The 22,532-nt window shown below is 53.9% G+C and overlaps 1 protein-coding gene across 8 annotated transcripts in view; it reads left to right on the top strand.

Annotated features, from left to right (window-relative positions):
- The first annotated feature begins 3,596 nt into the window (after positions 1-3,596).
- The window catches only part of ST14 (ST14 transmembrane serine protease matriptase), a 32,460-nt gene continuing 13,524 nt past the window's right edge, over positions 3,597-22,532 (top strand). For 4 of the 8 annotated variants that reach the window (XR_014294722.1, XM_082628386.1, XM_082628384.1 and 1 more), the window contains exons 1-8: positions 3,597-3,862; positions 7,434-7,529; positions 18,771-18,930; positions 19,119-19,246; positions 19,482-19,552; positions 20,094-20,251; positions 20,423-20,458; positions 20,739-20,979. Coding sequence is in view for 7 of the 8 variants with exons in the window: in XM_082628386.1 (XP_082484512.1) it covers positions 3,782-3,862; positions 7,434-7,529; positions 18,771-18,930; positions 19,119-19,246; positions 19,482-19,552; positions 20,094-20,251; positions 20,423-20,458; positions 20,739-20,979 (971 nt within the window). In the remaining variant the exon portion in view is untranslated. Of the gene's footprint in view, positions 3,863-4,369; positions 4,445-7,433; positions 7,530-18,770; positions 18,931-19,118; positions 19,247-19,481; positions 19,553-20,093; positions 20,252-20,422; positions 20,459-20,738; positions 20,980-22,532 lie in introns of those variants that run through there. The other 4 variants (XM_082628380.1, XM_082628381.1, XM_082628382.1 and 1 more) reach the window with 4 other exon arrangements.

Below are 22,532 nucleotides of genomic sequence, written 5' to 3' on the forward strand. Positions count from 1 at the left end.
AAGCTGACGTGACACAATGTCAGGGGAAGGGTCTTGGCCTGCATCACCTCCTCCTAGTCTGCAGTAAACGCACAGCATGTGCTTTGCATTCAAATGACAGCACTGAGTGCCTTCTACGTGCAAGGAATTCACAGCTCCATGATTTAAAAGAGGATGCTCCAGGAGCCTGGGAGATGATATGAGACACTCCTTTTGTAGCAGGGCAGCAGGTTTTAGTGCCATGAATGCCTCTCCTTTATGTTACTTTGGATCCAGCTTACTTTCCATCATCTACACTAATTGAAGGGTATCGTGTCATTGGTGACTGTGGTACCAAGGTAGTACCTACAAAGTTCTGTAGGTGACTTTGTCACAATACGCAGAAAATTATTTTCTGATATCTTCTATTTAGCTTTGGAATGCTTCATATGATGGGAGGGGCAGATTTATTTTCTATTTATTCAAGGGATAGTGCCAGCCAGTGTGCTAGGCTCTGAGGTCTCAAAGGTGCATAAGACATTGACAGAAATGCAAAGAAAAGGTGATAAATTCCACAGTAGAAGTATAAACAGACCTAGTTCTGGTTTAGAGGGAAGCACATGACAGTCACATGATTTCTTCAATAAGCCCTAGAGCTTCCACAACCTCATGGAGGAAGTAGTGTATCAATGTGGATAGGCTAGACTTGCTGCAATAACAAACAAACCTCGACTCTCAGTGGCTTAACATCCCAAAAGCTTACTTCTCATTGATGCTACATATCAAATGCACATCAGCAGAAGTCTCTGCTCACTGCAGCCACCTAGGGCTGCAGGGTAATAGGGGTCTTGTCTTTATCTCAGCATGTGCTTTCAGGATCATCTAGCCAGGGAGAGAAGGCATGGGGATTGTGCATTGCGTCTTCATGCTCCTACCTGGAAGAGGTGTGTATCATTTGCCATTTGCCATTTCCCTGCCCACAGTTAGCCATAGGGCTGCACCTAACTTGAATCCCAGCCTGTGCCCAGAAGGCAGAGAGCTGGAAATACTCCGGTGAAGAACATGAATGACTAGTGTTGTGCAAGTGACTTTGTCCCGATGTGCAGAGATGCTTGTGAAGGAGAAGGGCTTCCCAGCGGGTGAGAAGCTTTAGGAAAGGTGCAAATGTGGGGAAGTCTGGCTGCAGAAAAGGGGTCCTAGTAGGATTGCCGGGAGGCAAGTTTGCAAAGGAAGACGGGTCACCCTGTGAGAGCCAGGCAAGGAAGTTGGATTTGATCCAGGAGACACTGCGGGTTTTACAGGAGCTGTGGTTTAGGATGAGTAACCTGATTGCCTGTGCCGGAGAGGTCAGAGGGTAGCAAACTGGAGGCAGAAGATCCAGTTGCTGATTATTATTATTTTTTCTAAACGCACCACTTTACTTTCATTGTAAGGCAGCCAGACATTACAAACCTTGAGCACGTGGCAGTCACATGGTTTCTTCAATAAGCCCTAGAGCTTCCACAACTCTCCTGGGGCCTACAGCCCAACCTGAGGAGTCTAACGTTAATGCTTTCTCCACAGACACACGTTCCTTTGAGGTTTTTTTTTTTTAATAAATTTATTTACTTTTATTTATTTATTTTTGGCTGCTCTGGGTCTTCGTTGCTGCGCGCGGGCTTTCTCTAGTTGTGGTGAGCGGGGGCTAATCTTGGTTGTGGTGCGCAGGCTTCTCATCGCGGTGGCTTCTCTTTGCGGAGCATGGGCTCTAGGCGCGCGGGCTTCAGTAGTCGTGGCATGTGGGCTCAGTAGTTGTGGTGCGCGGGCTTCATTGCTCCGTGGCATGTGGGATCTTCCCAGACCAGGGCTCGAACCTGTGTCCCCTGCATTGGCAGGCGGATTCTTAACCACTGCGCCACCAGGGAAGCCCTGATGTTTGGGTTGTTGAACACAAGCTCACCGGATCATTTGTCTTCAACACAGTCCATCTCTGTTCCTAAAAGTATTCACTGTGCTTCCTTCTCGATGAACATGCCGACACCATCTTGGACAACCTCCTCGTCAGAGTTTCCCTGTCTTCGTATATTCTAGCAGGTAGCAAAGGCCATTACAGCCCTTGGTTTGGACACCAACTTTCACACCTACGTGTTTAGGCTTATCTTTCAGGAGTTGTTCTATCTTGTTTACTGCTGAAGGGATCAGGGTGAGGGTGGCCCGGATGGGCTGCAGCTTCCTCTGGCTCACAGCGTGGACAGTGGCCTGGACTAACAAAGCCAACATCCTCGCTGCCCTGGCGCCCCGGTGCCTCGGGCCAGAGCTTGGCCACCTCAGCCTCTCTCCGTGGACAGGGTGGGCACATTCTCCATTTGCTTCTTATACTAATCCAGGCAAAGGGTGATAAGAGCTTGAAATGGGGTCTTCTGCATGGGGAGGAAAGAGAGGTGGTACACATCAGCTACCAAAGAGAAAGAGTTGCTCAGGTCTGGAACGAATTAGGTATGAGATGCAAGGGGGCTGCAGAGTCAAAGGCGATTCCACGGTTTTGAGCCTAGGAGAACAGTATTATAAATGGAGAAAACAGTGCAAGGTGGCAAGTCTGGGAAGGAAGTTCAGGGCTTGCTGATTGCAAAGCAGGGGTTTTTGTTTACTCTTGTTTCCCAGCACCCAGAACAGTGCTTAGCATATAATATGTGCTCGATAATATTTGTTGACTCTGTCACGCCAGTAGAACACAAGTGGAGAAGTTCCCAAGCAATTGTGAATGCCGAAGTGGCACTCCTTCATGATGCCAATGCTAGGAAGGCAGATTTACTGACTTGGAGCCACAAGATGAGTTGCCAAGAAAGTGTAGAGAAAAAAAGGAGGAGGCTGAAGAGAGAGCTTTGGGAACCTTGACGTTTAGGGGCCAGAAAGTGGGACCGGAATCCAGGGACGGGATCAATCGGTATCGGATGCTGCAAATGGGTGAGGGAGGCTGGGGACAGGTAAGAGGGCACTGGGTTGAGGAACTCAGGGGCAGCTGGACTCAGCCACAGCGCGGCCCTCCTAGCAGCAGAAGAGGCAGCTGCTGGTCTGGAGCGAGAGGAGAGCAGTGGCCGGAGCTGGAGGCTGAGCCAGGGGCGGTTCTGGGTTTTGTTTGGCTTTGGAGGGGTTATAACTGAGACCTGGATGTGGAGCAAGGTGGGGAGAAATTGAAGATGCAGGGGGGAGGGAGGGAAAGAAACCAAGGTGGGCCTCTAGGAGGCGGCAGGGAGGTCGTCTTCCAGCGGAAAGGGCCACTTCTACTCGAGGAGGAGGGCAAGGGGGAGGGGATTAAGTTTCGCAGTTGTTCGGTCCTTCCCGCCCGCCTGTTCCGTGCGGAGGCACAGTGCGGACCGGACCGAGGGCCACCCCCAGTCAAGTCGCCACTAGCTCTTACACTACCTTTAGGCGGTGGCCTCGCTTTCCCGCTTCGCGAGGGGAGGAGGCGGTCCCGAGCCCGGCGGGATGGGGGTGGGGAAGGGGAAGGGGAGGGGAGGGAAGAGGAGGGGAGGGGAGAGGAGGGAGAGGGAAAGGGGAGGGGAGGGGAGAGGAGGGGAGGGGAGGGAGGAGGAGGGAAGAGGGAGGGGAGAGGAGGGAAGGGGAGGGGAGGGGGAGGGCGGGGGAGGGGAGGGCGCGGGCCCGGGAAGGTGCGGCGGCGTGGAGGGCGGGGCGGCCCGGGAGCCACACCCTGAAACTACCTGTGCGCAACAGGAAGGGCCTGGCAGAGCCTCGGCGGCCGGAGCGCTGGGCCTGAGACCGGAACCAGGCCCGCCCCGCGCCCCGGCCCCGCGGCGATGGCCTGAGCCATACGGCCTCCGGGACCATGAAGAGCGAACGGGCGCGCAGGGGCACAGGCGGCTCCGGGGGCCTCGGCGCGGGACTCAAGTACACCTCGCGGCCGGAGGTGGGCGAGCGCGGGCGGCGCGGGCGCCTTCGGGGCGGGACGCGCGGGGGGCCGCGGCCGGGGTGCTGGGGGGGCCGGGGACCGGCGGGCCCGGGGGCTGGGGGCCGGGCGTCCCAGGGGGCCGGCAGCACCGGCTTCTCTCGGCCAAGGGAGCCGCTACGCTGCCGGTTTGTGGCCGCGGCGCCGACCCGACAGGTGGAATTTCCTGCTCGGCGGGCTGCCGGCAGGACCTTCGGTTCCAGCCTCGCGGCGCCCGCCCCGGTTCCGGCGGTCCCGCGGTGCCCTGTCCTGGCCCTCCTGCCCCTCGGGCCTTTCCCTGGCCTGGAAGGGGGCTCATCTCGGTCCCTGAAGAACTCCGCGCTGTCCGTGCACATCGGGAAAGGAAGCAGCGGCGCAGGCTCTGAGGGGTGGTTTGGGCCGGGGAAGGGATGTTTCCAGGGGGCTTTGGAGTCCTAGCGTCCTTGGCCTCTGCAGGAATTTGTTTTTGTCTTGCTGGTCAGAAGGCAATGGAGGACCTGTGCAGAGGGTAACTGGGAGACCAGAGCTTCGGTTGCCATGGAGCCTGGAGCTTAGGACTCCAAGGTGGGGCTTGCTTGGGCTTCTCCGAGGGGGGGGGGGATGGAGCCCTTTGGGAAGGTGACTCTATGGGACAGGATGTGAGAACCTGCGTCTTGAGCTTTTTGGAGACTGAAGCAGGAAGCTCTCGTTTGCAGAAAGTACAAGGACGTCTTAAAAGATCTTAAAAACAAACATTAAGTCTTACCGTAGAGAGGCGGGAATGGGTTGTTAGCTGCTTTATTGATGGCCACACCTAGGTGGCAGTGCCCAGGCAAAACTAGCAGCCAGGCCTCCACCTCTCTGCCAGCGGGGACCCCGGTGTCCTGGAGTGGGCGCTGCGAGGCAGGGGCTGTTTCAGGAGGGAGCAGTGGATGGTCTGCCTCTCCCTTTCTCCCAGGATCCTGGGGTCAGTAAGCTCCTCTCCTACCCCGCACTGCAGCCGTTGCTCCCATGCCAGGCCAGATTTTGGAGGTCTCTCAAATCAGTCCCTTTCTCCAAGTGGCATCCTGACTGAGGGAGCTTGCAGAAGACCAGATTCTGGGGCTGCCATGGTTTCCTGAACCACAAATAGCAACTGAGTCTAGGCACTCTTGTTTTCTCCACTTTTCCACCCCCTTTGCGGAAGGAAGTGTGGACTCAGCAGCCAGTCTGGAGGCTGGGGTCTGTGTTCCCACTGAGTGTCTGCCCTGCTGGAGGTGGATGCAGCTGGGTGGCCAGCTTCTGTGGTTTCTATTTCCTTTCCGTAATTGCCGTGTTTGTGAATCCCTGATAATTGCCTATTGGGGCTCTCGACTCCTGCCTCCTCAGCAGAGGGCCTGCTGTTTGGTGTTTGTTATTTTAGGACTGTTTTTCTTCCCTCCCTCCACCTCACTTGGTTCTTTCTCACTTCCCTTCCTGGGACTGTCTCCTGCTGACACTGGGAGAGCTGGGTCTTCCTGGATTCGCCTCTCACCGCCCACGCTCCACACTGTCCTCTGAGCTCCCACGGAGCTCCCACCCGTCAGCCCTCGCTTCCTTCCCCCTTGGTCCCTGCTCATTTCTCACCTGCCGTGAAGCTCATCCATTCCCCTCTGGGCTCTTCCTTCCACTCTGTTTCTGCCATTTTCCCCTGCATGGGTCACTCTGCCTTTTCTCCTGCCAAGCTCAATTGAACCCACTCTGTACCTCGTCCTGAGCTGGGCTCTCAAAGACAAATAAGATATGTTTGTTTCCCTTAAGGAGCTTACCCTCTTGAGAGCCACGCTAAGAGCTGTGTGTGAACATTAGACGTGATCACTGTCCCGAAGGAAGTAACCTGCTGTGCCCAAAGCTCCTTTCTGTCTCTCCAGGAAGTCTTCAAATGTGCCTCTCCACTCCGTGCTTTCCCAGAGCTCTCAGCCCCTGGATCACCCTGCAGTGTTTGCAGTCAGGGTCTGCAGACTCTCCCTTGACTTGTCTTCTGACTGGGAGGGACAGCTGCTGTCCCTGGGTTTGTCCTCGGCATTAGCAGAGCCTGGCTGGGTCCTGCTGGGCCTCACAGGGGCACTGCTGCTTTTGAGTTCCTTGCTCCTGGCCTCTTCCATCCCTGCATGGCTGGAGAAGGATTCTGTTTGATGGTGCTTGTACCTGGCTGCCTCCTTCCCAAGGCTGATGACTCTGGCCCCTGCCCCACTTCCACCTGTTCCTATTTAGTGGGAAGTGGCCACCTGTGTGTTCCCCATCGTCTCCGGAGCCCTGATGTACGTGTTGTGTCTGGGGACTGTGTGAGCCCTGCCTGCGTGAGAGCAGGGGCACAGATGCCAGTTCTTGTGGCTGTTAGTGAGAAGTGGGGAGCCTGCCTCGCCAGGTGTCCTGGCCCCTGCTGAACCTTTGGTGGTGGCTAGGAAGCTGCTTTGAAAGAGCTCTTGGTTTCTCCTCAAGTCAGCATTGCCCTGGGTAAGACTAAGTATCTCCTTGGCAAGCAGAGACCAGGATTGAGAAATCAGATGTCGTGGGATCAAAATCAGAGGTCGTAGGGGCCAGGCTGTGCAGCTCTGGCTATTCAGGGTCTCATCTCTTTGTTAATTGGTCAAACGTTCACTCATCCACATAATAGCTATTTATTAGGTGCCCGTTGGTGGAGCATGTGCCAGGTGCTGGGTAATAGCCCCGAGAAGGAGCCCAGTCACACAGTCCCTGCCTTCAGGGAGTTGAATTCTGCATGACAAGGACTGGGTTCTGGAGAAGCCTGCGGGCCACTTAGGAGGGATGTCTAACCCAGGCTCGAAGGGCCAGGGTGGCCGAATTGTGGCCAGAGCCGTCTGTGATGTAGTGACAGGAGTCTCCAACATGGAGCCAAGACCTGGTGCTGCCGCTTTCCCGCCAGGTGATCTCAGAGATGTTACCTGATCTCTCTATGCCTCAGTTTCTGTAGCTATAAAATGGGGATGATATATATGTTACAGGTTTTTTTGCAAAGATTAAAGGGGATACTTTACATGAAAGCCCTTTATAAGTTGCAGCCTGGTGTACAAATCACACAGTTTGAATTTCTGAGTTGGAAAAGCCTCAAGACAAACTGTAAGGTGATGTCAAATCAGCTGGATGCATGGGAAGAGGCTGAGAACCCAGGTTGTCAGGATGCTAACTGCGCAGATATGCGGCCTACCTGTTGAACACAGGGAATGCCTTCGAGGGGTGCTGGGGAATAGCATCCCAGCCATGGAAACCCTCTTCAGTTTTCATTTCTCTCCCTTACTTGGCTTCTATGAGGAAGGTCCTCCTGTGAAAGGGAAATGGATGCTAAGACCGGCTATACATCCCTTTCTCCCTCCTACCACACAAAGCAGAACTTCAAGCACTTCTTCCTTTCTCGGTTCTTTGAGCCTGTGCTGGCCTCTCCGGAAGGGGACGGCCCCGTGCTGGGAGGTGTGTGCAGGGGTGAGGAGAGAGCAGGGGCGCTGGTAAGCAGTGGGAACTAAGACTGAGACCTGGGTGCTGTGAATGGACAGGAAGCCTGTGGGCCTTATAACACCCTTCCCTCCACCTCATTTAGGACACGGGAAAACTGAGGGTAAGAGAAGACAACAGTAGCTTGACAGCTGCCCAAGGAGGAAGCCCACGTCGCCTGCTACCCCTGGGAATCACTCAGGTGTGTGTGTCCAGAGCCGGCTCCTTGGTGAGGGCGCATCTCATCACAGGCTTCCCAACCTGGACCTCTCACTGCTGGCTGTGGCCTGTGGCCGCTGTGGTTCTGGAGTCCCCTGCTGCCAGCTCGTTCTCTGGCCTGTGGTTCTGCCCAGGCTGTTGGCTCCTGTCTCTCCTAAGAGAGAAAGTCTGTTCTTGGAAGAGGAGTGAGGGTGTGACAAGCCCCCAAGGAGCCCAGGTCCCAAAGATGTGGCTTCTGACCTTGCACACTGGCTACTACTGGAGTGTTTAGAATACTGATAATCATCGCTGAGTTTATTGAGCATGTACCATGTATTGGTATTGTACCTCTTAGAGTAAGAATATTATTATTACCCTTTTATAGGTGAGGAAAGTGTAGCACAGAGAGGCTAAGTAACTTGCCTAAGGTCGCAGAGGGAAACAGTGAGATCAGGATTTGAACTCAGGCAGTCTGGCTTTACTATATTCTACTTGGACTGCTGCAGTGCAAGGCAGGGCTGGCAGCCCAGTGGGCTGAGGAAGGGAAGAATTACTAAGGGTAAGAGTTGGTTTGATTTCGTAAGAAAATGGATTTTCTCTACTTGGGATTTTCTGAAATGCCTGGGGCTTAGCACATTTATAATAACCACTTGGTAGTATAGAAATGGGAAATGGGAACTTCCAAGATTCTCATGGAATTCTCACCCTGGCTGGCAGAGGTGAGAAGGGTATTTGGGGTTTGCTCAGAGCTCATGGGCAGTAATTGCCCTTTTTTCTTTGCTAAGAACTTTTTTCTCTTTTTTAAAAAAATATTTATTTATTTATGTATTTGGCTGCACCGGGTCTTAGTTGTGGCGCACGGGATCTTTAGCTGCAGCATGTGGGATCTATTTACCTGACCAGGGCCCCCTGCATTGGGAGCACGGAGTCTTAACCACTGAGCCACCAGGGAAGTCCCACTAAGAACTCTTTCAGAAGCAGATTCCTATGAAAAGTCTGTCTTGGAATCTCATATTTTCAGAATTTGCTTATTCTGTCCAGGCTTAGCAACAGAACCTTTAGAACCCTTGTGATAGTTGGCTAACCGGTCAGAATCTTGGGTCCTTTGTCTCTCTGAATTGGTGGTGATGATGGTGAAAAGATGGAGAAGAATATGATGACAATCATTGCTACCCATCACTAAGTATGAGGACTTCAATTTATTCTCTTTCTTTATCCTCACAGCAACTATCCGCGAAAAACGCCTAGTTTACAGATGACAACACTGAGATTCAGAGGGCTTGCATAATGGCCCAAAGGCAGAGGCACAGCAAGAGTTCAAACCTAGATCTGTGCAGCTTCAAAGCTTATAGCCTTAACCGCAAAGCCATTGTACAGTTGTATTCCAAAGACAGGGTGATTGATGCACATCCCCAGCAAAATCCTAGAACACATCGTTCAACAGAGTACTGAGAACCAGGTGCCAACACGAATCCACTAAAGACCTCTCACACCAAACTCATCTAGTTTCTCCTCTTGATGAGGTTACTCACCTGATAGACCAGGAGACCGGCTGGAGATGGGATTTCAACAGGCTTTGAAAAATGTAGCTTTGTTTTCACTACACACACAATTAAAAATCATAATGGGACTCATCAGGTTGTTTACGTTTTGCATGACTCTTTCCAGTCTTTGCCACATGCATGGGTTTTATTTAGTGTGTTGCTGTACATGTACTGTTCATGTTCTGGAAGGCATATCAGCCTCCTATCTGCTGGTCACACTGGAGGGCCAGGGGCTGGAGGAGAGTCTGGTCTGGAGGGTGGTGTCTGACTGAGCAGCTGGGCCTACGAGGGTCCCCTCGTGCATCCAGGTCCTTTGGGGCGGTGGCCTCGGGGCTGCCCCTGATTCCCTCCTGTGTCATTTCTTTTTTTTCTTTTTTTATAAATTAATTTTATTTATTTATATTTGGCTGCATTGGGTCTTCGTTGCTGTGCGGGGCTTTCTCTAGTTGCAGCGAGCAGGGGAGGCTCTTCGTAGCGGTGCGCAGGCTCTAGGTATGTGGGCTTCAATAGTTGTGGCACGTGGGTTCAGTAGTTGTGGCTCGCGGGCTCTAGAGCACAGGCTCAGCAGTTGTGGCACACGGACTTAGTTGCTCCGCGGCAAGTGGGATCTTCCCGGACCAGGGCATGAACCCATGTCCCCTGCATTGGCAGGCGGATTCTTAACCACTGCACCACCAGGGAAGCCCTGAGTCATTTCTTATCTAGTAACAACTCTGATGAAGTCTTGGAGGTTTGCTTCTCAGCTCTGTCGATGACACCCTAGTGGGAGGGAAAGGCCAATACCTCGGATGACTTAATCATGAGTCGGAAGGACCTGGGCTGCCTGCAGGAGAGACTGCTGAGAATAGCACTGTGTCCGGCTGCCTTAAGGGTGAGAGCACCACCCTGACAGCAGACGCAAAACCTCCACCCTCCCACAGCTGGGACGTGAGGGGCCTGAGGAGTGACCAGGGCACCGCAGCAGATCCAGAAGTCTGAGCTGACGAAGCCAGGCATGTAATGTGGCTCCCTAAAATGTAAAGTCAAAAATTTTCCCCCTCCCCGATATTTTTATTTGTTTATTTTTTTTGGCTGCACCCACGAGGCATGCAGGATCTTAGTTCCTGGACCAGGGATTGAACCCGGGCCCTCAGCAATGAAAACGCAGAGTCCTAACCACTGGACCGCCAGGGAATTCCCTAGAGAGGCATTTTAATAACTTGGTATTGCCTATGCATATTTTCTAAAAAAAGTTGCTTTCTTTTTTCTGATTATTAAAGTTAGGAAAGGACTTTTTAAAGTTAAGCAATACAGAAATACACACGGTGAAATTCCTCTGAAATTCTCTTCCCCAGGTTTTATAACCCCTATAAATAGTTTGGTTTCTATTATCCCACAGTCTTCTATGCATGAACTAATACTTATGTGGATATTAATATGTATGCATACACGTATTCTTCCCCAAATGGAATCATGATGTCCTTCCTATTCTGCAGCTAAAGACATGGTTGTAATGAATTAATTCATCACACGTTTATTACAAATCTGAACCCATGCTAAGATTGTGGAGCAAGACACAGCCCCCTCTCCGCTCCCCCGTCCTTAAGGAGCAGATGGTTGACTTTGAGAGACTGAGAGACTGGGATGTGGGTATGTTTGGGGTGATAGGGAAACTGGAGGCTGTCACCCCACTAAAATGGTGGGGCAGGGGCTTTCCTTGGGAGCATCTCAGAGGAGACATCTAAGCTGAGTCTGGAAAGGTGGGAAATGCCCAACAATTTGACTTTTTTTTTTTCATTTAACATTGTATTTTAGAGAGTTTTTCCATGTTCCTACTCTTTGAAAAACCGCTCTTGCTGTGTAAACTTTCATCAGGTGGATCTGTCATTCTGTATTATTATTATTTTATTTGTATTATTTGTGTGTGCTAATTGACTGTGTCATTGGACAATTAATGGAAACAGAGTGATGGAGATAAGGGAGGAAATTGACAAACAGCCCTCACGGGGACCTTGCTGGTCAGGCCCCGTTTGGATTATGCTGTTGAATTCTGGGTTCCATGTCTTAACGGGAATATTGCTGCTGTGCAGATGGCCAGCGGTTCAGAAAACACTTTGAACCGTTGAGTTGAGCATTTTAGCCAGAGAAAGAGCAGACCCAGAAGAGTATTCCAGGAGCCGCCCTGAGCTGGAGGAATTAGGCTGGTTCTATCGCAGTGCTAATGTGCAGGGCTATTGTGATGCCCTCGGGGGAAGGGAGAACTTTGTAACGCTGGCCCTAACCGAAAATACTCTTTGCCCCACAAAGGGTGGCCCTGGGAGGACGGGAGATGCAATGACGTCTAAGCTGTTTCGGCTGTAAGAATCCGATTCCAAGGACACAGTTCTTTCCTCTCTCCCGTCCTTTGACTTCTGTGCACAGGTTGTAATGGTGGACTGGGGCCTCCAGGCGCCCTCCCCTGGCGAGGGGCTTTCTTGTTTGCATATTCAGTGCTTTCTCCCAAACAGCTAGATTTGTAGCTGAGTGAACATTCCTGGGAGCTACTGAAAAGGTGGAAGAGGCGTTTCTGAATGTAGTCAATTCCTGGAGGCTGGTGTGCTTGGGGTGTTTCCACTAACTTCTGCAGATCCCTGGGTCCAGCAAGGCAGCTGTTAAAAAAGGCTAAAAGGTACTGTGGAATACTACTCAGCAATAAAAAGGAGCAAAGCATTGATGCATGATGCTCCAGGGAATCTTGCTGAGTGAAAAAAGCCAGCAATCCTAAAAGATTCTATACTGGATGATCCATTTATATAACATTTTAAAAAATCTTTATTTATGTATTTATTTTTGGCTGCGTTGGGTCTTCAAGGCTGCACGCGGGCTTTCTCTGGTTGCAGTGAGCGGGGGCTACTCTTCATTGCTGTGCGCGGGCTTCTCATTGAGGCGGCTTCTCTTGTTGCGGAGCACGGGCTCTAGAGCGCAGGCTCAGTAGTTGTGGAGCGCGGGCTTAGTTGCTCTGCGGCATGTGGGATCTTCCTGGACGAGGGATTATCTAACATTTTTGAAAGGACAGTTTTAGGCTAGTGGCTGTGGGGGCAGAAGGGAAGTGGGAGGGATCCTTGCGTTGCAACTGTTCAGAATCTTGACACTTGGTAGTTACAGGAACAAACACCAGTGATTAAATCGTATGGAACTTAATAGTTACACACAAAAGAGTACAAGTAACATGGGAACTCTGAATCAGATCTGTGGGTTATATTAATACTGTGGGGTTACAATGTAGTCTTACGAAATGTTACCACTGAGAGAAACTGGGCAAAGTGTACAAGGGATCTTGGTATTATTTCTTACAACTGCATTTGGATTTACAGTGATCTCAACAAAAATGTCAATAGTTAGAAAAAGCACTAGCCCATGAAATCGGAATGTGGGCTCTGTGAAAAGTCAAGAAGAAGGATGGAAAGGAGTTACATGGTGCTGCCTTTATCTCTGTCTTGTTTAGTTTCTTTCTTGTTTAGTTTCCTGTTTCTTAGTTTCTCTTGTTTCTGGTTCCTTGTTTAGTTTCTTTCTGGTTTAGCTTCCGGGGGAACCTGCCTGGTTGTGCCCCTGCGGGCAGATACTTCTGCTCCCGGTCAGGTGACTGGGGCAGGAGAAAGGTGGGCGTGGCTGCCCCAGGAAGACGGTCTCTGGCCAGAAAGGACAGGGCAGGTGCAAAGTTTGTGGGATCAAAGAGACTGGCTGGGTTTGGGGGTGCTGCTCTGTTACACAGTCTTGGAGCCCATCTGAGATGGAATTCTCTGGTTGGAATTACAAAAGAGGTTGTGCCCTGGGGGAGCATTTAACTGAGGACTGGGAGAGGGTGAGACCGGGAGGGCCTAAACTTACATGCCTTGGCATCAGTATCGGGTACAGCAGGTGGCCGGGCTGGCTGACACCAGAGAGCTTGGGGGGCTATCAGCAGATCCCTGGGGTGTGGACTGAGCATTCTCTCCCCTTCTAGGGGTGGACACAGGTCTGGAAAGTTGCCTGGGTCCTGGCACCTGCCTTGGGTAGGCTACCTAATTCTGGCTAGGAAGAGAGAAGTCCTTCAGCCCATCAATCAGTCAGGTCCTAAGCCTGGGCAAGGTCAAGGGAAGAGGGTACGGGGTAGAGAAGCAGTACAAAGAGGAAAGTGGGGCAGCCTGACCTCCTAGGACTGCCTGTCTGCCCTCTGTGGCTGGGGGGTATCATTGATGCCAAGGGTCTGAGGGAGGTGAGGTCCCAGGGAGAAAGACTGTGGACCAAGGTGGTCCTTGGATGCTTCCTGGAGGGGCCCTGGGCTGTGTCCTCAGGGACAGGAGCAGAGCCTTTCAGAGTGGCAGGATGGTGCCAGCCTCCTGCTTCCTTACAGCTTTGGGGGCCTCCTGGCTGGGGTCAAGGTTAGCACCCCCAGACCAGTGTTGAAGGGGTGGAAATCCACCAACTCCAACCCCTCATAAAAGAAAGAAGAGTCTGGTATCCACGGAGTCTGGTTGCAGGTGGTGTGGTGCCAGTGCCACAGTGGTATGGGCAGGGTGGAGGGGCCCTGGGCAGTGCCAGGAATCGGGAGGGGACACAGACATGAAACCCGCAGGAGCTTGACGCTGGCTGGCAGAGAACCACCGGGTCCCGGGCCGACAGTGCCCGCGGTTGGCTGAGTCAGGCCCCTGGGACTTTCCGTCCCGCTCTGACCAGGTGTGCAGAGTTTTGGGTTATTTTCTTTCCTTCGGTGGGAGCTATTGGCTCTGGGTCAGCTTTCTGTTCTCCTTGGACTCACGGATCTGCAGGTGATTCTGGCTCCTCCTTAGGGCCCCACAGCCTCACCCATTTTCCGGCAGGTCCTTCTTCAGGCGGGGCAGCTGAGGACAGTGACGAGGTTGAAGGGGAAGGGTGAGAGGGTCAAGCAACAAGAAGGCAGAGGGTTTGGGGAGTCCATCACCAGCTGACCGGCCTTGGCTGGCAGTGTGTGTCTGCAGAAGTCTGCTGGCAGCCTCCGGGACTTCTGGATGGTGCTTATAACCTATCGTGGGAAGGTCCTGGGCGCAGAAGCCAAGCCCAGCCCCTTGCGCAGGTACCTTGCATCCCAGGCGGTTGCTTAAAATAGGCTGACTGAAACTGACACGACCCAGCTGGCTCCTCTCACTGTGGCAGGCGGTGGGTGAGCCGGGCCAGCAGCCTCCTGGGAATGGTAGGCGACAGTGTATTCTCACAGGCTAGTTCCCAAGAATGACCTGGGACACAGGTTAGACTTGCAGACCCCAGGGCTCTGATCCTGCGTTGGAATCTCCTGGGAGAGGGGCTGGGGAATCTGGATGCTGAGCAAGCACTGTGCTGCTGCTTTTTTTTTTATTATTATTAATTTATTTTTGCTGTGTTGGGTCTTCGTTTCTGTGCGAGGGCTTTCTCTAGCTGTGGCAAGCGGGGGCCACTCTTCATCGCGGTGCGCAGGCCTCTCACCGTCGCAGCCTCTCCCGTTGCGGAGCACAGGCTCCAGATGCGCAGCCTCAGCAGTTGTGGCTCATGGGCCCAGTTGCTCCACGGCATGTGGGATCTTCCCGGACCGGGGCTCAAACCTGTGTCCCCTGCATCGGCAGGCGGACTCTCAACCACTGCGCCATCAGGGAAGCCCCGCTGTGCTTCTTTTATTTATTTTTTATCGTTATTTTTCATGGCTAGGCAAGTCTGGAGTATGCTGGAGTGGTACCATCAATGGGAGCTTCCTGTTTCTTGAGAATCTGGCTTCTTTTGGGATCAGATGCCCCGGGCTGGTGAGTGGGTGGATTCCGACATGGGTTTCTTTTCCCTTCTCCTTTGTTGCTTCGATCATCCTGTGATGAGCAAATCAAGTGTCCTTTCTGTGCTCATCATTTTGCTGGGCCAGGACTGCGGTGGCCACAGGATAGGTGAAGTCCCCACCCTTGGGAGCCTGCATATTGGCTGCACACTGCCCACAGCCTCTTGAATTTTTTTGTGGGTGCTGACTCTACTGGAGAGAGTCCATCTAAGTACAGGGTCCCTTCATAGACAGCAGCTGGAAGAAGGGGCCTTTCTCCAGTTTCATCCCTGGTATCTCAGTGCTACGCGTTGTACTGTTCTCAGCATCTCCCGGGATGACAGATACAGTGCTAAGTTTTGGAATCCACTCCTTGCTCTGTCGTCTCCGGTGGCCTTGAGCCCATGCTGAGTTTCTGGGGACTCTGGCCAGGATCTGATTCGAACTGGCATCGGGGAGTGGCCACGAGAGTCATGCTGGCTTTGTCTTTCCTCTTGAAAAGAAAAGCATCTTCGAAGTGCCATGGAATTGGCCCTCACCTTGGAAAACCATTGCAGGTGCTGAGACTGTGCTTTCTTGCTTGAACCATCTCAGGGATATTTTATGGTCCTCGTGACCACGGTGGCGGGATGACATCATCATGGAATTGAAATCCGTCCCAGCTGGTGGTGGGTACACCGAGTCACGGAACCGGTGAGCGAAGACCGCCTGCCACCAGTCCACGGCAGAGTTGGGAGTGGCACGTGAAGCCAGCCACCCTTGTCTTCGTCTCAGGTCGGTGTCTCCAGCCAGTGACGTCACCTCTGCCCCTTGACCTTGATCCTCAGCTGCAGAAGCACATCACCAGACATCACGTGGGAGCCTTTCGTGGCCCCTCCCAGGACTCTCGGCCACCTCTTCAGTCTTCAGCTTCATCCCCTGCCTTCCCGGCAAATCACACCCAACCTTGGCCAAATGACGAACAGTCTTTAAAAAGAGAGCCTGGCATGAAGATTTATTTCTTCTCCGTCTGCTTTGACTGAAATCTTGTGCAGATTTTTAGATCGTTAGTATTGTTTTTGCTATTTATAAACGTGAACACTTACCAGTAGCTTTTCTCCCACGAGGACCGCACTGAGCTGCCAGTGCCACCTTCCGGCTTTGGATCTGCTGGTCCCTGGAGCCAGTGGGAAAGCGGGCCCTGGTGAGCAAGTGGCCGGTGCCAGGCCATCAGTGTGCGCTTGGAGAACCAGGTAAAGGGTCCTCGCCAGCGTGAGGATTCTGTGGTTGACTTGGACACAGTTTTGCTTGCTAAGCATTTAGCTTTCAGCCCTGGTGAGTTTCGTACTTAACAGGAGTAGGGTGACCACAAAGGTCTTTCCTATAGCATCAAATAAAATATGCCTTTTCGGGCTTCCCTGGTGGCGCAGTGGTTGAGAGTCCGCCTGCTGATGCAGGGGACGCGGGTTCGTGCCCCGGTCCGGGAAGATCCCACACGCTGTGGAGCGGCTGGACCCGTGAGCCATGGCCGCTAAGCCTGTGCGTCCGGAGCCTGTGCTCCGCAACGGGAGAGGCCACAGCAGTGAGAGGCCCGCGTACCACACACACACAAAAAAAGCCTTTTCCTTTTTACCTTCTATAAATTAGTTTTTTGGACAACCACTGACCTTGGGGAGGATATGCATCATTTGCAGTAGTGTGCTTAAACCAGCAGAAAATAAGATATTTTCCAGGGCTTATATGTCTCCCCTTCTGGATTTTTGGACGGTACTCCCTCTATCCCTCCAGGAAGTTGGGTGGGGATGGTGATCTGATTTGCCCCTGCACCCCGCACCTTGGGCTCTCCCCCTTTGTCCCTTTGGGGCTTCACTCTGTGTGCACCCCTGATGCCTGTCTGTCCTCCAGGAAGTCATCCCTTGCTCTCTTGTCTGAGCTGGCCTTGAGCCAAGATCTAACTCAAGCTGGCTGGGGACAAGAGGCCATGAGAGTTGCATGGCCTCTGTTTGTGGTAGGCCAGCACCTGCTTTACCACACTGTGTTTTGTATGTGCACCTGTAAATGTGCTTACTTTTACGAAAGACAGGACAGGCAGAGGCAGGCACCAGCATCCTCCCTCTTCTGTTGGCTCTGCAGTCTGTAGAGAGATGGTTATGTGTGGGGAGAAGGTTATGTTTTCAGTTAAGCCCGAACGGATGGGAGCTCCCTGCCACTTGCTCCCGGGGGCCACCCAATCCCGTGCATCCGTGAAACCCCGACGAGGGTTGGTGCGGCTTGTCCCGCTTTGCTGCGGCTTGTCCCGCTTTGCTGCTTTACTGGCTTCACTCCCTTTGTGACTTTGGACAGGTCACTCCCTGTCTCTCAGCCTCAGTTTCCTTATCAGTGAAAGGACTGGGTTAGGCAAGATGACCTTTAATATGCCTGAAAATGGAGCCAAGAGTAGGGTAATAAATGGAAGTCGTCTAGTTACTGATTAAACAGCATCTCTGGGCTGAGTGGAGCCTGGTATTCACAGTGCAGGGACGACCAGGGCCCTGCCTATGAGCCAGCGCCACGGCTGACGACTTGCTCCACGGCCAGGCTGGGGTGGCCCTTGGGCTCCGCTGTCCATGCTGTTGGCCACCTTCCCCTTCCCAAGGAGTTTGCTTTCCCATATCCCAGAATACTTGCTCCCTGAGTTCTGGAAGCCGACCACAGGGAGGTAAAAAATCAGGATCAAATCTGGAGCTGCCACCCAGTGACTGTGTGATCTTGCAGGGTCACCATTTCTCCCTACCTTTCTGTAGAACGGCAGTGAGGGCACCAGTCATGCATGATTCCAGGATTGTTGTGAGGCTTGGGTAAGAAAACAGTTGTGAAATTACCCTGGACATTGAAAATAAACATATTAAACTATTGTGTTACATTTCTTCCAACACATATAAACATAGACACACAGGGACTTGAGAGTCTGCCTGCCAGTGCAGGGTACACGGGTTCGAGCCCTGGTCCGGGAAGATCCCACATGCTGTGGAGCAGCTAAGCCCGTGCGCCACAACTACTGAGCCTGCGCTCTAGAGCCTACGAGTCACGACTGCTGAGCCCGTGCGCCACAACTACTGAAGCCCGTGCGCCTAGAGCCTGTGCTCCGCAACAAGAGAAGCCACTGCAGTGAGAAGCCTGTGCACACCTGAACGAAGAGTGGCCCCAAGCCTGCGCGCAGCAACAAAGACCCAACACAGCAAAAAATAAAATCAATAAAATTAAAAAAAACAATAATCATAAATGAATAAAAGGGCACAGCCCCTCCCTGGGTTTAGGGCAACAGATAGAGTGTGTGCCGGAGGGCGGAAATTTGCCTACCTGTCATCGCATGCTGCAGACACCTCACCTGCCCGCCCGTACTCATGCCCCCCTCTTCCTGGAGACCCCCTGCCATCCTGTTCGTTGGAAGCTTTGTTTGTTTTTCATGCTCTTGGGTCTGAGCCTGGGTGTGGATTCCAGTAGAGACCTGGCCTTCTCAGCTCACCTTGGGGTCCTGGACTGGGAGACTTCAGGCTCAGAGCAGAGTGACTTGTCCTGCAGTGGCACGGCAGAGCTGCCCAGTTTACTGACTTTTTACTTTTGGCCGGTTAAACATTGGTGGAGCCAGGGTTAGGGTTGGGGCGTGCAGCGCAGCTTGCCCGAGGCAATCCTGGCCCTGCGCTGGGCCCTCGGTCCCCACATCTGGGCATCCTCCTGCGTCAAATACGATTCATGTAGCTGACAGCCTCAATGACTGGGTTCAGATGGGCTGTTTGTTTCCCTTTTATTTAAACTCACAATTCTTAAGCAGCACGTGCCTGGGGCTGCATGGAGGCGAGGCCACTGCTCCTTCCTCCTGGCTTTTCCTTCCTGATGGACCTGACAGAGCGGAAAGGTTCTGCGCGAGCCGGGCTGGGAGGCTGCTGAGGCCGGGGGTTCTGACCGGCGGTGCGCTGATTTCTCTGTTCAGAACATGAATGGCTTTGAGGAAGGCGTGGAGTTCCTGCCGGCCAACAACACCAGGACGGTGGAGAAGGGCGGCCCGCGGCGGTGGGTGGCGCTGGTAGCCGTGCTGGCTGGCCTCCTGCTGCTGTCCCTCATGGCGGGGCTCCTGGTGTGGCACTTTCAGTGTGAGTGGACCCTCCTCCAGGGGCCCACCCAGGGCCGCCTGCTGTGAGCGGGAGGGCTCCTCCCACGGGGAGGTGATGGGGCTCAGGGTCTGCCGCCCCCGGGGTGGCTGAGGGCAGCTGTGACGGTGGGGGGACAGGAGGGCGTGTGTCCCTTGCTCTGACCACCGTCCTTCACTGTTCTCTCACAGACCGGAACGTGCGGGTCCAGAAGGTCTTCAATGGCTACCTGAGGATCACGAACGAGAACTTTCTGGATGCCTATGAGAACTCCAGCTCCACTGAGTTTGTAAACCTGGCCAAGAAGGTGAAGGAAGCGGTGAGTCCCATCCCTGGACGGAGCCCAGGCCCTGCTGTCGGCTCTGGCACGCGCACCCTCGCCCAGCAGAAAGGAGGCTCCTCTCTGCTCCCAGATGCCTGGGCTGGTGTGTGATGTGGGCTCCCGGGCACCTGGGAAGGGGCCCCAGGTCCCAGGAGGGAGGGAGTGGCCTGGGTGCGGGGCTGGGGTCATGGGCGCTCTCTGGACCCCCATCAGCCTCCTCTCCTTCCCTCAGCTGAAGCTCTTATACAGCGGGATCCCTGTCCTGGGCCCCTACTACAGGAAGTCAGCTGTGACCGCCTTCAGGTGGGTGCCGGAAGGCCGGCGGAAAGGCGCTGCTGTGGTGCAGCGTCTGGGCCCTGCGGAGTGATGAGGCCACGAGGCCCTGCCTAGAGAGCCAAGGCCTCAGTCCTTGTCCTGACTTTATCTCCAAAGTACTTTTGCTTTTGCTAGTCTGATTGAATCCTTATGGATGCTGTGTGGCAGGTGGCATTGTCAGCCCCTTTCAAGTTCAGGAAACAGGCTCAAGAAGCTGTGACTCAATGTGCCCAGGCTAGAGGTAGAACCCAGACTCCATTCCAGGTTTTTTCCCACTCCTGAGCCTGAGCTGCACTGCCCCCTGCAACACAGCACATCTGGTTGGGCGTGAGGCTGTGAGAGGAAAAGGCCCAGGCCTCTGGCTCGAGGGGTCAGCAGGTGGGTGGGCGTACAGGAGCCTGGGGGCCGGCCCGGCCTGGAAAAGGTCTCTTGGTGAGGCCCCTCGGGAGGCTCTTAATCCTGCCCCATCTTCAGCGGGCACCTGGGAGGGCGTGGGCCCGGCACCTCAGGCTCGCCCCTCTCTCCCCAGCGAGGGCAGCACCATTGCCTACTACTGGTCGGAGTTCAGCATCCCCCAGCACCTGGTGCAGGAGGCCGATCAGGCCATGGCGCAGGAGCACGTGGTCACGCTGCCGCCCCGAGCCCGCGCCGTGAGCTCCTTCGTGCTGACCTCAGTGGTGGCCTTCCGTGAGTGCAGGGGCGCCGGGGTGGGCATTTGTCTGGTCTGGGACATCCCAGGGCCAGTGCCCAGGACAGGAGACTGCCAGCTGGCCGGCACCTCCCTTTAGGGCAGTAAGGAAGCAGGAATAAGGAAATAGACACACCAGTAAACGCTTTATTCTCCCTCTTGCTCTTCAGCCACTGACCCCAGAACAGTACAGAACACCCAGGACAGTAAGTATCCGCCCTCCTCCCAAAGGAGGAGCGGGGGGATGTGGCCGGATGCCCCTTCAGTCGAGGGGTCCCCCAGAGTCACACAGTGGTGGTGGCCAGCACATGCCTCTGCCTCTCCCGGGCCATGAGAAGCCCCCTTCCCAATCTCTCCCGGGTCCAGAGCAGCCTGGGACACCTCAGAGGGGCCAGGCCTGGCTGCCTGTCCACCTCAGGCGGGGGTCCTGGTTGCTCGCCTCGTGGCCCTGCCCAGTTCTGCCCCATATCCTCTTGCCCCACACAGACAGCTGCAGCTTTGCCCTGCACGCCCGTGGCAGCGAGCCGACCCGCTTCACCACGCCCGGCTTCCCCGACAGCCCTTACCCGTCTCACGCCCGCTGCCAGTGGACCCTGCGGGGGGACGCTGACTCCACACTGAGCCTCACCTTCCGCAGCTTCGACGTCGCGACCTGTGACGAACGTGGCAGTGACCTGGTCACTGTGTATGACACCCTGAGCCCCGTGGAACCCCGGGCCCTGGTGCAGTGAGTGTCCCGGGCGAGTGGAGGTGGGCAGCGGGAGCCTGGCGGCTGCCCGTGGCAGGCTGGGCCTCCGGAATGACTGCAGTGGAGGCTGGAGGTTCAGGCCGCTGCCGACTTGCAGGCAGCAGAGAGCAGGCGTGGCGTGGTCCCTGCAGGGGGGCATCTCAGAGGTGACTGTCAGCCTTGGCAGGGATGCTGGAGGCCCACGGGTCCCTAGATCCTGGGTACTCCTTCACCTGTCTTTTACCTGCCGGAGTGGAGGTGCCACCTGCTGTTGTATCTCTCTTTCCTTCCTTCCTTCCTTCCTTTCTTTTTTTCTCTCCTTCTCTCTTTCTTTCCACGAGACTTGTGGGATCTTAGTTCCCCGAGCAGGGATTGAACCCAGGCCATGGCAGTGGATGTGCCAAGTCCTAACCCCTGGACCGCCAGGGAATTCCTCCACCTGCTGTTGTAAATGAAGGTCTCGTTGTTACTCAGCGATAGTGAGGTCAACAGTTGTAAAGATAGTTTGTTACAGTTCCCGAGAGGAGGGGCCACCCAGGGCCATATGGGGAAGCACCAGGGTCATCAGGAGGCAGAGGGGGCTGGAGGAAAACGTGGGCCAGAGCCTTTGCTGTAGATTCTCCAGGAAAGGCAAGGCAAGGCAAGGCAGCGCAGGGTAGCACCTTCGGACCGGCTGGTTTGAATAACTCCAGCGGGCTCTGGGCCCTAGGGCTGTCTCCAGTCGTCTGGTACCTGGGTGATCAGGGCAGGTGGAGAGTGGCCTGGAGCAGGGGACCTCCACAGAGAAGGTGTTGGGGTGTGGGCTCTGGATTAGTTAGTCTGCATGTGAAAGTCTCACCCTAGTCTATACTGTCTCCAGGGATTGGCTAGCCCTGGTGGGTGGGGCTGCCTTTCCAGGTCAGCAAGCCCCAGGTTATCAAAGCATCGGGGTTATAGTAAATAAAAAGGCATAGATAGCAGGTACACACTACTATATATAAAATAGATAAACAAGGAGCTCCTGTAGAGCACAGAGAACTATATTCAATATCTTGTAATAACCTACAGTGGAAAAAATCTGAAAGAGAATATATCTACATATAACTGAATCACTTTGCTGTACACCTGAAACATTGTAAATCAACTGTACTTCAATTAAGAAAAGGCATACTGCACCTGCTGAGGGTGCCGAGGTGAATCGGAGGCTGCCGGTGGGGGTGGCCTGCCTTCACTTGGCTTCCCCTGCCGCTCCCGACTCAGTGGACCAGAGCCTCTCGCTGCTGCCTGTGGAAATGAGCCGGGCAGACGTTTCACAACTAATAAGGGGCTAAACTTCAGGCCCAAACCAGGAGGGAGCCATCTGCTGCTACAGCTTCACAGCCAGGACTTCGGTCTAAACACCCTTTTCATGCAGGCTTTCTTTCTCTTTCTGTAACTGATTGTACAACAAACCAATACCTGGTCCTGGGCGGCAGAGTGGAGAACAGACAAGCACGAAGAGGACAGATGCCACTCATAGTCTTACTATCTGGAAATAATCACTGTTAAATGTGTGTTGCACATACTTATAGAAT

The sequence above is a fragment of the Mesoplodon mirus genome (genome assembly GCF_964341445.2).
Source record: "Mesoplodon mirus genome assembly, chromosome: 7".
NCBI classification, from domain to species: Eukaryota; Metazoa; Chordata; class Mammalia; order Artiodactyla; family Ziphiidae; genus Mesoplodon; species Mesoplodon mirus.